Raw genomic sequence first — 12,972 nt, 5'->3', positions numbered from 1 at the left:
GAGGGTGATGTGCTTTTGGAAAAATGTTCACGATGGTAACACTAAAAGCGACCACGTACTTCAATGAATCTCGTGGTTCTCAAACTGGTCACAAAGTTTTAAAAATATACAACCTATACAACAAGTAAAAAAAATGATTTTACTTAATATTAATTATTTTATTTTATTTTTTTTAATACAATATGGGAAGAATTTTATAATGTTTAAAATGGAATATTTTTTAGAATTATTATTTCTTCTTCTGTTCATTAATTAAATCAAAATTATAGTAATCTTCCTAAAGCGAAACGATCCTATCTTAAAATTTAACAACATCAGTAAATATAACATCTTCCTGTTGATTGCATGTATTGCTACCATCCGTAGATTGAGATGTGATAATAAATCCTCTAAGTCTCCTGAAGTGAAAAATCAGTGGTCCCCAAAATCATCAATCATTGCATTGTATTAATGGCTTGTTGTGATTTATACTTTTTTCAAAAAGCTCGCAGTGTATTGTTGCTTTTTCGTGTAGTCATTGTAAGTTAGTAACAATTTAACTTGTTCTGGCTTTTCCGTCGATTTAGCTGTGTCTAAATACATAAAGTAATAGGTTTAATAAATATACAAATAGGTACCTAAAACATATAGGAATGCAAAATAAATCATTTACACAAATTGATTCAAAAATGGATTAAGCAATAAATCTGATAGTTAATTAAGGCGATTTTCGTTATGTACTTTACTAACCTGGATCATCACATAAAATATCGTCATTTAAAATGGTTTTTATGACATCTGGTAGAGGTTCTTGAATTGGAAAATTAATTTCATAATTTACATTCCATCGAGATGTAGCTTTAAGTGTCCTAAGACGATGAAAGTGGTTAATCCTCAATTCTCCCAAATATGTGGTATCCTTTAATGGAACTGTGGCAAAATGCATTTCCAAAGTGACATTGTGTATTTTTTCGGCTTGTTGAGTCCACGCATATCCCATGCCCACCCATCCAACTTTTGAATTAATATAAACATACTCAAATCCAGCCTTACACACTGGATGAGTTCTTCTCTGAGAACTAACATATTGCACTAAGAGAAAGCACAATATGCTTAAAATTAAATTGTAGGGCATGATTGAAAGAAGCAAAATATAACCGTCCTATACAACAATTTATACACGACTGATCTCTCGGTCGAAGAGTCATTAAGTCTTTGTGGCTTGATGAGAAAATTTCCTTTCTTATTCAACAAGTTTACAGAGATTGAGAATATCATTTCAACTCCGTATTTTCAAGTTCAACAAGTTTTGGAATTTATAAAACGAACAAAATAGATTTTGTAACCAACGTAGAAAAGCTTAAAACACATATCTACCTACTTCTGTATGTATATTCCGCAAAGATGCATCACTCAAAATAACCCAGGTAACCTGTTTCCTTTCTTGCCGGTTGTATTAAAGACGCTTGTCTCTCTATGCTATGTCGACGAAACTCACATTGTGATCAGTCTGGTTGAGACGTTCAGACAACCTACACGCTTGCTCTTAACAAATTACCCCTTTTCAATTTCGTGCTTTAGTAAAGTTTTTACAAATTTATAGTTCATTAATAATAAATAAAAATGGTAAAGTTACTTATTGGGATCATGTTCATCGCCACCATAGCTATGTACGTAGCTGATGGAAGAGAAATTGGACCCATCACTCCTGCTAATAAAACCAGCAGCGCAGTATTAGAAGAACCTGAAAGCTGCCGAATTGTGGATAAAGTCCTTAGACATGGAGATGAATGGACGGATCCTGAAAAATGCGTTGTATTCTTTTGCTATGAAGGAAATCTCATTGATGTGGATTTCTGTGATGATTTGGTGCTTAATCAACCAAACTGCTACATTGTTCCCATGAACCGAAATTTAGATTTTCCCTATTGCTGCCCCAAAGTTGTTTGTCAATAAAGATTGTATAAAAAGCGAATTACGACTAATAAAATAAATTACAGATTTATGTTTGAGTTTACTGAAGTTTCTTTATTTTATTTCTCTTTAATAAAGACTTTGAAACTACAAAATTTAATTATAAATGCAGACCCGCAATATCCATTCAAATCATTTCCTATTCTGTGAGACTGCTTCTCATCTATTCTATTATTTTATGTAAATACACAGAGTTACATATCACTTGAAAGAAAATTGATATAAAAGCAAAATGTTTGAGGATTTTATTAAATTTAGGTATGTACTTTAAAGTACAGCATAGATAGAGTATCAGAATGAAATCACGGGACGAGTTTAGATGACCTATTTTACAAAGGATACGAATTATCTGAAAAACTTAAAATCCAATCCTTGAATTTTGCAACATCAGTGAAGACAACATATTCATTGAGATTACAGGTATTGCCACCATCCGTTGATAAGGATGTAGAAACAACTCCTCTTATGGTCCATCGGCCATCTTTTTGAAAGACAAGTGGCCCTCCGGAGTCACCATTGCAAGGACCTTCCGTACCATTTCGCCAACCAGCGCAGAAAGTTACATCGGAGGTGATCTCCGAAAAAACTTTGTTTGAATTTATACAATCCTCATCTGATACGACGGGAATTTCCACTTGTTTCGGCAACTCTGTATAGAAGTTACCATTCTCATCACGACCCCATCCTGCTGTGAATCCTTTAAGGCCTACAATGCTATCTTTTGTATTGGGTTCCTTCCACAGGCAAGCTGGGCGAATGTAGGTTGTAAAGCGGACTGGTTCGGTTAGAACTACAACTGCAATGTCGGAGTCAATGTTGTTGTTTTTACGATAGTTAGAATGGACATTAATGCTTTCTGGATAAACAATTTGAGTCCCTTGGTCATGTGGTCGTTTAAGGTTGTACTGCCCAAGGATAATGAGCACGTCATCGATGCGAACCTTCCGATTGTAGGCATCAAAGAAGCAATGAGCGGCAGTGATTACTAATTTCTTGGAAACCAATGTGGCTCCACATTTGAATCCTAAACGCAGTTTGGAGTATGAATAGATTGAGACAAGCCATGGCCATGTTCCTTTTTGAATAGTCGTCCCCTCTAGCACTAAAGGCACGTGGATATTTGGTTTATCGACTTTTCCACATTCAATTGAATTGCTGTAAAAAAAAATGTTTTTATTAGAAAAATATTCAGAGAAAATTATTAAATTTTTTATTCATAAATTACAAGTCTCGTGACTGCAATATTCTCTCACTTATTGACCTCATATGTAGTGTCCGTAGCGTCTGTTTTTTTTTCAGCCATATTATTTACAAACATCAGCTTTTTTGCTATCATTCTTTATATACATGTATATAAAGTTTTTGTCATATATGTATATTAAAGCATCTCAAATGATTGTGTGCCGTCTTATAATAAATACCACTGAGAAAAACAAGATTAACAAAAAAAAACCCAAAACTCCGTGGGGAATTCACATGACGTGTGTATGCAAAAACAGTCACAAGATAATCTTCTTAATATTGCAAAAGTAAAATATTCAAGATTTTTTTTGGGAATATAAATAATGTAAATATTAAAAGAAAGCTCACCTATCATCTTCTTGGATGTCCTGCGTTACTTCTTCGTTGATTTGCTGAGATGGAGGAGCAGCGGTTGGTGTGGTTTTTCTCAGCAGCTCACCTGTGTATCTTTGTTCTTTTAAGTAATCATTGTATTCAAGATGTAATTTTACCAAATCAGGCTTCTGTGGTGTATATTCCAAATCTAAATGAAGAAAAACATTACAAAATTAAGCAATGCTTAAATATAAAGACAAATTATTTGCAAAGAACACTACTTCGGAAAATCTTTTAAAAATTAAGTTAAAAAAGAAAAACTTACTAGGAGCTTCGCAAATTACATCGCCATTGAGTACGAGCTTCGTCATGTCCGGTAATGGATTTTGTATAGGGAAAATGAGCTCATAATTAACATTCCATCTCTTCTCACTATTGAGTTGCCGCAGGAAATGGAAATGCAAAATTCTCAGTTCACCCAAATTGGTGGTATCTTCCAATTTAGCTGTTGCAAATTCCAAATCAAGCGTTATGTTATGCAATCGACTGTCTGCTGATGTCCAGAGCCATCCCATGCCAATCCATCCCACTTTTGAATTTATATAAACATATTTGAAGCCATTTTGACATGCTGGGTGATCTAATCTTTGTGAAATCACAGAATACGCTACACTTAATATCACTAAACTTATCAATAAATTCATTGAATTTTTTTCTGTATATGAAAGATCTCAAAATGAAAAGAAAACCTCCGTCCAACTCAAATTCTAAATTGCGACTGAGCTGAGCTGAAGTGGCTAAAGGTTTGTATGTCTTCGAGCAAGGTTTCTCGGCATGTCTCAGGGGAACTGGTCTGACTGGGTCTCATATTATTTCCCAGCAACTTTGAAGTTCAACGTGCGACGGAAAACACACATCGTTGATGAGCTAACTAAATTTTAATGGGTATGCCTGACGACGTTATTCCCCATGGAGAAGTTATCCCTTCCACTTAAAATTTTCTTTTTTCCAAAACCATCAATTTTAGTACAGTTCATATTCTGCCTATTTACTGTCTACTAGCCTTCTGCTTTTTAATATGAATACAAGAAATTTTTTTTTAAATTTTTCTACAGTAATTTTATTACTTAAATAATATGCTGAGATTAGTTTCTGCTATCCTTACTTTAGTCTGTATGATCTTCGCACAGGATATCACTTTCAGAGATAGCATGGAAGGCACAAACTATGACTACGTTGAAGCACCAGTACGTGGAAGCTTTTCCTATGTGCAAGAACAGCAAGATCCAGAATCTACAAAGCTGCAGACTTGTGGATAGATATTTCAACCATACTGATCAATTTACAGACCCAAATGGATGCGTTTTGTATTTCTGCTATGACGGAATGTTCCTTAATTTGCATTTTTGTGATGATTTAGTGGTTGAAGGAGATAATTGCTGAGACCTAATTATGACTATCCATTTTGTTGTCCACAAGTTATATGTGATTGAGTGCAAAACGAAAAAAATCATAAGATATTAAAAAGAAATTGTAGATCTTTTGTATATTTTCTTAAGGCTCTTTTAGTAAAAGTTTGAATAAAAAAAACATAATTAACATTTTTTTCTCATCTCATGTCCTTTATTACTCATTCCATTTCTCTCAATCCTGCACAGGTATAATCATTGTAATATTTCCTATATTTATTTATTTATTAAAACTTAGATAATATTAATTACACGGACTTTGTTTGTTTGTTTTTTCAAAATTATATATTTACTAAAATATTCAAAACTTCATCAAAGTATGGAACATTGATGATGAATTTAAAATTAAAAAAAAATGCTAGATGGAAAATAATTGTAAATAGTTCAATGTTTGGTCAATGTGACCTAAGTCTCACAGGTTGTATGTATCATCTCCGAAACTTATGATCCAATCCTTGAATTTAGCAACATCAGTAAAGACAACATATTCATCGAGATTACATGTGTTGGTACCGGGTTTAGACAGTGACGTAGAAACAACTCCCCTGAGTGTCCAATGACCATCCCTATCGAAGACAAGTGGTCCTCCAGAGTCTCCATTGCAGGGTCCTTCGGTACCATTGCGCCAGCCAGCACAGAAAGTCACTTCGGAGGTGATTTTGTTAAAGGCTTCATGGGAACGTAGGCACGTCTCATCGGAAACCACCGGAATTTCAGCTTGTTTAGGTAACTCCGTAAAGAAGTTTCCAACTTCATCGCGACCCCATCCTGCTGTAAAACCTTTCAAACCAACAATACTCTCTTTGGTATCGGGTTCCTTCCATAAGCAAGCTGGTCGAATATATGATGTAAAGCGAACATGTTCCATAAACACAACAACAGCTATATCCGAGTCTATCTTGTTACGTTTCCGGTAATGTGGATGAATATTCACACTTTCTGGATACAAAATTTGTGTTCCCTGATCTTGGGGTCTTTTCAGATTGTACTGCCCCAAAATGGCTAAAACGTCGTCAGTTTTAACTTGTCGATTGTAGATATCGAAGAAGCAATGAGCAGCTGTTACTACTAGCTTATTTGATATTAATGTGGCGCCACATCGAAATCCTAATCTCAGATTTGAGTAGGAATAAATGGAGACTAACCACGGCCATGTACCCCTTTGGATTGTCGTTCCCTCCAGCACTAGAGGTACATAGATATTTACCAAATCCACTTTTCCACATTCGATTGTGCCACTGAAAAAAAAACAATTTTTTTCTTTAAACCTTTTCGTTGTTTTATAAATTAAAAATGTTAATCACAGGATTTTTATGGAAAATTAATATCCGCATTTGAAAACTTTTGAGTTAAATATATATTTTCCCAAGCTGAAGATCTTAGTTCAGTACATATTGAAAATTCTATTACGAAAATCTCATAATTCCACAAAAAAATATCATAATCATTAAGATAAAAAAAACTTAATTATTTTCCGCAACCCAACACGATTACCATTACATAAATACATATTATACATACATAATGTACATATGTAGTATATTATTCACATTCAAAATATTCACGGTCATATTAAAAATATTATGATTATAGATGTGCTGCGCACTAACAAGAAAACAAGATCCAAAACTTATAAAAAAATTTAAATTCTAAAACTAATCCTATTTAGAATGCAAAAAAAAAACTTGTAATGTGTATTACCTATATATTTAAAAAATATAATGTGAAAGAAATTATGTAGGTACTTTTTTATGTAAAAATATTCCTATGTATTTTTGTATTTTCCTAAAACGTTCTTATGTCATAGCATTAGTGCTGATAAACAACAAAAATATTTTATAAAAAAACTAAATTTAATGATCGGTAGTAAGTAAATTTAATTGTGTAGTGTCCAAGTTATTTCCTAATTAAATTCTGGGAATTTCTTTTAAAGTTTCAATAGATGTGGTGAAAAATTGGGATTTCCTCTTACAAGTGAAAGAAGCTGATTTATCACATTGTCTATACTTAGGTATCTATATAACCATCTCTATATACAGTATGTACATAATGAAATGTGCAAAAAATATGATAGTAATGAAATTCGCGTGTTTAAACCAGTTTTTAGTATAAAGAAAATTTCCATTAACATTCATGTGATAAAAAGTATTAAAAATTAAACATATTGAATTTAATCATGTCAGTGGATGAGACTAAGACGAAGGTAGGTTAATACTAACCTGTCGCTGCTACTCTGGTCTGAACTTCCGAAGTTATTAGATGATGGAGAAGATTCCACATGACTGACAGGCTTTGTTACCAGTTCAGATGTAAATTTTTGTTCTTTTATATAGTTATTATAATTAAGTTTTAACTTCACTAATTCTGGCCTTTGCTGTGTAAATGCACTACCTAAAAAAATAAAAAAAAAACATTCGACATTTTAACAAAATACAAAACAGTAAAAAGAAAAAACTAAAGTATGTCACTTACCGGAATCATCACATAGTGTGTCACCATTAAGAATAACACTAGTTATGACCGGCAGTGGATCCTGAATTGGGAATTTTATTTCATAAATTATATTATACTGTTGAACATTTCCACTTTGTCTAATGAAATAAAAATTTATAATCTTCAATTCTCCCAAATATGATGTATCCTTCAGTTTTGCGGTTGCAAAATCCACATCAAGGGTTATATTGTGCAATTTATGTGTTTGTCCTGTCCATGCCCACCCAAGTGCTACCCAACCAATGTCTGAATTTACATATATGTATTTATATCCGTTCGGACACTTTTCGCTATTAAATCTCTGCGCAGATATATATGTTATAAAACAAATAATTAGCAGGCTTGATATAAAATTCATTGAAAACTCTTAAAGAATTCTATGAGTTACCAAAACACAGCTACCAACTAAGTCAAGCACAACTCGAAGACTAAACAGATACATATGAATGTTGCGCTGTGATACTTGATGTACCTGGATAAAATATCTTATGAGTTTATACACCAACACTGGGCAACCTTATTTAAATAAAATATAGCTAAAGCAAATAATATACAGAATACCAAGATTTATAACCAAAAGATTTTATTTAGTCTGAAAATTTTGTTATGGAATTTGAATATCAATCTTATTTAAAAAAAAAACATTTTTTTGTACTTTTAAGCTAAAATATCTTATTGAGATCTCTATTTTGCATAATAAAATCATGCTTTGGAGATTGTTAGCTTTCATCTTCTTGTGTAAATTTTATAGCCGGAAATTCTGGTCAGTGCTCACGTGCAGATTACTACCCACGAAGTATTTTACGGATGTGCTTGCACGATGACCCAATAAGAGCATAAAGACATTAAAGTGTTTCTTAAGCAAAAGATTTTTATTATTTTTACATTAAATACAATAGGATCGTGGTATTTTTTATTACTATCTATTTTTTATTTTAATTTTTTTTTATTATTTTTGTTAAAGAAAAAAGAAAAATTTTACGGTCGATTTTATAAAAAATTTATGACTTTTGAAATATTGTTGCATAGTTTATCATCTTCCCCAACCAGTTTTACCGAAGAGCTTCGGAAAATACAGGTTGATGAGTCAATTGAAAGTGTAATGATTATTTCACATATATATATTTTTTGCTATATAGGAAAAAGTAGCAAAAAAATTAACAGTACCTAAATATAAGAAAGTATGGTAGTGTTTCAAAACTAATTTACCTGTGTCATGTCATAAGACATTTAATTTCACAATCGAAAAAATTGTTATAAGGAATGATCAGTAATGAAAAAATTTAGGAAAATGGATTTACCAATTTAAGTTATTTTGTTAACTTTGAAGATAGTTACCTTTTTTGCAAAAAAGTGCTTAAAATTTTTAACAATGCAATAAGATAATGATACCTACCTATATATTCAATGTTTCTATAAAAAGTGTTGACTAGTTTGTCAGAAATTTGATAATTGCGTCATGAGTTAAAAAAATCTAATATTCCTCGATAAACAAAATTCAGTCAGTGAATTTAGCAACGTATATAGATCATATATATTCATTTAACTATCAAGTAGAACTAAAATAAAGTAAAAAGGACCTCCCTGTCAAAGATCATTAATTTAAATATTATATGACCATAAATTAATTTTGAGAATTCTGAATTATACTGTTTAGAAATTGTAATATGCATTGTCTAATTGAAAGATTTTTTGTTCATTGCCAAATCTGCATGGTGATTTCATAGTCATATTAAATTCTTTTTATAGAAATTAATATTACCTACAATATTTTATAACATTAGCGTCAATATAAACGTGTTTTAATATTTTCAGTCGCCTAAACAGGTACATTGATACAATCTATATGTAGGTATTGTATGATTATACTTATAAAGCTAAATCACTTCCAAAACTAAGATTAATTAAAGACGCCAAATATATTCTTTCTTTTGTAAATTCATTTTTCAGTTAATTTTAATTTGATACAATTTTAGAAATAAAGTAGTAATGAACATACTAAAATTTCAATATATCGCACAGGAACATTATAACTTCTAAAGTGTTTAACATGATGCATGCAAAATAAATTAGTTTAGAAAAAATCTTTTTCACTGATCATCCTCGGAATTTTTATTTCCTCAAGTATCTTTATTTCCTGTACACAGTAAGCTACTAAACTGAAACTTTTGATTCTTTGTACGGAGTATTGGCAAATTTTATAATTAACAAAAAAGATTAAAAATTATATTCAGAATCAAATGATGTTATCCATTCTGTAAACTTTGCAACATCCGTAAACACAACATATTCGTTCAAATTGCAGGTGTTGCTGCCATCAGTCAGGAGGGATGTAGAAACAACTCCTCTGAGTGTCCAACGACCATCCCTATCGAAGACAAGTGGACCTCCAGAGTCTCCATTGCAGGGTCCTTCGGTGCCGTTGCGCCATCCAGCACAGAAGGTTACTTCTGATGTAATCTTGGAAAAAGCTTGATGAGAGCGTAGACAAACTTCATCGGATACCACAGGTATTTCACTTTGTTTTGGCAATTCCGTAAAGAAATTCCCATTCTCATCACGACCCCATCCTGCAACAAAACCCAATTCACCAACAATGCTATCTATCGTTGCAGGTCCCTTCCACAGGCATGCAGCACGAATGTATGTAGTAAATTTTACTCTTTCTGGCATAACAACCACAGCAATGTCCGAATCAATCTTATTGAGTTTCGCATAGCGTGGATGAATATTAACGCTTTCAGGATAAACGATCCTTGTTCCTTGATCTTGAGGTCGTTTCAAATTGTACTGCCCCAAAATGACGAGGACATCATCAGTTTTAACTTGTCGATTGTAGATATCGAAGAAGCAGTGGGCAGCTGTTACTACTAGTTTATCCGAAATGAGCGTTGCTCCACATTTAAATCCAAGTTTTAGGTTTGAATATGAATACACGGATACTAACCATGGCCATGTTCCTCTTTCAATTGTTTTTCCCTCCAACACCAATGGCACATAGATATTTGTTAAATCTACTTTACCGCAACCAACAGTATTACTGAAAATTGTAAATTATAAAATAATTTTAAAAATTTCCTTAGAATTTAAAGATTATTTGAACACATACCTGTCATCATCGCTTGTACTGTTGTGTACTGGTGCTGCGGCTGTTGTGGATACTGGGTTTTTAACCAATTCCGTAGTAAACGATTGCTCTTTAGTGTAGTCATTGTATACTGCACGCATTTTTATTACATATGGCTTCTCCGGTGTAATAGCAGCTGAATTTTGGCATTAAAAAATGTATTAAAAAAATATCATTTAATTTTTGTGTAATGCATAACGGTGCATTGTACAGTTTTCAAAAAATGCTAATAAGTAGTTAGTGCATAAGAGTCGTAAACTAGGTGTACTTCAACAAACGCCATAAGTCTACTGATACAGTGAAAACTTTCAAATTAGGCCATCTTCACGTAAAAGCCATAATCCTTGGGCACCTCATCTAAATATAGGTAACAAGTTTTTCATAAAATTATTCTTTAACTAGTCAACCCGAGCCCCCAATCATGTGTGAGCAAACTCCATTTTAAGCTATAAAAGGGGGCGTATATTAGTAGGGGGGATGAATAATACGGTACCCCGAAAAATTCTAAAAATAAAAAATTCCCGTTATCTGACCCTTTAACAGGTAGAAAATGGGAAAAAATCAATTTTTCTGTGGGGGCGCTATAAAGGGGGGTTGGGGCGGAATCCCATATAGCGCTTGCAACTCGTATTGACCCCCTCTACCCCCCTACCAAATTTCATCAAGATCGGCCCAGCCGTTTCGGAGGAGTTCATGTGCCACAGACAGACAAACAAACATTTTCAGCTTTATATATTAAGATACATTTAGGATTAATCCTAATCTTAAGATTGTGAGAAATTTCTCTTTAATTTTTTACAACTTCTTAAGAAAATTACCCAGTTTAAGTATAACTTTATATATGTCATTATTCCGAAAGGACATATAAAGTTTAAGCTTAGTTTAAAGACATTTTAAGGTAGATGACTAACATTTAAGAATGTAGTTTGGTTTAGATTAGCCCATCGAGAGAATTTTTCTATGACAAAATTTGAACAAAAACATTTTCGTAAAGTGGGATTTCTGAGTCGCGGTTTAACAAAAAATTAAGACAAATATCAGAGGTTGTCTCATGCGGCGTCTTAATAAATTACAATGTCATGGTAATTTGCACAAAAGTCTCATTTTTTGAAAACTGCGCATTTTTGCACGAATCAAAATTATTTCTTTTTTACAAACCTGCATTATCACATATATTTTGACCATTCCAAACAATTTTTGTAACATCAGGAAGAGGATCTTGAATTGGGAATATAATTTCATAAATTATATTCCATTTTTTGTCATTTTTGGGATTTCGGACCGGATAGAAGTTCAATATTTTAAGTATTCCCAAATTTGTTGTATCCGGTAAGCTTGCTGTGGCAAAATCTATTTCTAAAATCAATTTATGAACTTTATGCGATTCTTGTGTCCATGCCCATCCAAGACCCCTCCAACCCACGTCTGAACTTATGTATATGAATTTCAATCCCGCATCAGGACATGCTTGAACTGAAAATCTCTGAGCAAATGCAATTTTTGTCACACTAAAAACTATAAATATTTTCAAGAGAATCATTGAATACCCGTGTGAAACTCTCAACGACAAGAAAATAAGGTGTCTGCTAACTCTGTAACCGAACCACTACTGGTGAGATTCCAAATGACTCGTCGTGGTAACTCCACAAGGTACAATTCAGAGTGGTGGACAGGTATAAAAAAAATTAAACCACGTTCCCCAGCCAGTTTCAAGTTCAGTATCGTCAGAAAACAAAAAGTTTTGGATGTTAATCAAAAGTATGGTAATATGCTTTTCCACTACACATCCCCAAAGATCGTGGTCAGACGTAAAAACCGAAACTACGTAGACAATTTCCCCTCCACAATGGCGTTATTCCTGTCTCAGCACGCCCGAAAGCTCAAAGCTGTGTAAAGCACTATTGCAAGTAAATGACGAATCGAATGTACTTTGTACTCAAAGTGCATTGCACCCCATTGTTTTCCTCTACGAATGAAAAGCTCTTGATAATTCTAAATTTTACAAAGTACTTAAAATCAGGAAATCATAAATAGAAAAATTTTATGAGAAAATTTTCTTCTCCAGCATAACTTTCTGTAAGTTTATTTTGTTCTCTTACAATAAAAGCTTTCTAAATAAATTCAAGTATGTAGCTCATAGTGTCCTATACCATGAATACTTAACACCAAATGAATAAAATTCTCTAAAATATTTAGGAATAAGAAAATGAAATTTCAAACTCTACTTATTATATGAAAAATAATTTATTGGGCTTTCATAAAAAGTAAAACGATTTGGATTTCCCCAAGAAATAAGAAGCCTTATTGAAGCTAAAAGATAGTGATTATAAAAAAAATAAACAAAACAATGATAAAGAAATTCATCTCGTGTAT

The 12,972-nt window shown here is 32.6% G+C and overlaps 3 protein-coding genes and 1 long non-coding RNA gene across 6 annotated transcripts; all 4 read right to left on the bottom strand.

Moving 5' to 3' along the window:
- Positions 1–137: 137 nt before the first annotated feature.
- Positions 138–1,165, bottom strand: LOC129797070 (uncharacterized). Its single transcript, XR_008751304.1, has 2 exons — positions 730–1,165; positions 138–572 (listed from the first exon to the last, which is right to left on the bottom strand). It is a non-coding gene; the product is annotated as an uncharacterized LOC129797070 (long non-coding RNA).
- Positions 1,166–1,980: 815 nt separating this feature from the next.
- On the bottom strand, positions 1,981–4,409 carry LOC129797038 (serine protease gd-like). The gene is made up of 3 exons (XM_055839280.1): positions 3,836–4,409; positions 3,544–3,718; positions 1,981–3,108 (listed from the first exon to the last, which is right to left on the bottom strand). Exons 1-3 carry the CDS (start codon positions 4,212–4,214, stop codon positions 2,283–2,285), a joined length of 1,380 nt encoding a protein of 459 aa, XP_055695255.1. The 5' UTR covers positions 4,215–4,409; the 3' UTR covers positions 1,981–2,282.
- Positions 4,410–5,111: 702 nt separating this feature from the next.
- LOC129797023 (serine protease gd-like) lies at positions 5,112–7,949 on the bottom strand. 2 transcript variants are annotated; one of them, XM_055839255.1, is made up of 4 exons: positions 7,861–7,949; positions 7,452–7,773; positions 7,199–7,370; positions 5,112–6,217 (listed from the first exon to the last, which is right to left on the bottom strand). In XM_055839255.1, exons 1-4 carry the CDS (start codon positions 7,912–7,914, stop codon positions 5,392–5,394), a joined length of 1,374 nt encoding a protein of 457 aa, XP_055695230.1. In that variant the 5' UTR covers positions 7,915–7,949; the 3' UTR covers positions 5,112–5,391. The 2 variants fall into 2 exon arrangements, with proteins under 2 accessions (XP_055695230.1, XP_055695229.1); XM_055839254.1 differs by having other exon boundaries at positions 7,452–7,943.
- Positions 7,950–9,558: 1,609 nt separating this feature from the next.
- LOC129797042 (serine protease gd-like) lies at positions 9,559–12,548 on the bottom strand. Of its 2 annotated transcripts, XM_055839287.1 has the most exons (4): positions 12,147–12,399; positions 11,758–12,082; positions 10,582–10,735; positions 9,559–10,512 (listed from the first exon to the last, which is right to left on the bottom strand). In XM_055839287.1, the coding sequence occupies exons 3-4, from the start codon at positions 10,698–10,700 to the stop codon at positions 9,690–9,692; spliced, it is 942 nt and encodes a 313-aa protein (XP_055695262.1). In that variant the 5' UTR covers positions 10,701–10,735; positions 11,758–12,082; positions 12,147–12,399; the 3' UTR covers positions 9,559–9,689. The 2 variants fall into 2 exon arrangements, with proteins under 2 accessions (XP_055695262.1, XP_055695261.1); XM_055839286.1 differs by having other exon boundaries at positions 11,758–12,548.
- Between the last annotated feature and the right edge of the window lie 424 nt (positions 12,549–12,972).

The sequence above is a fragment of the Lutzomyia longipalpis genome, chromosome 1 (assembly GCF_024334085.1).
Source record: "Lutzomyia longipalpis isolate SR_M1_2022 chromosome 1, ASM2433408v1".
Classification (NCBI taxonomy): Eukaryota; Metazoa; Arthropoda; class Insecta; order Diptera; family Psychodidae; genus Lutzomyia; species Lutzomyia longipalpis.
This window is presented reverse-complemented; position numbering and strand designations above follow the sequence as displayed.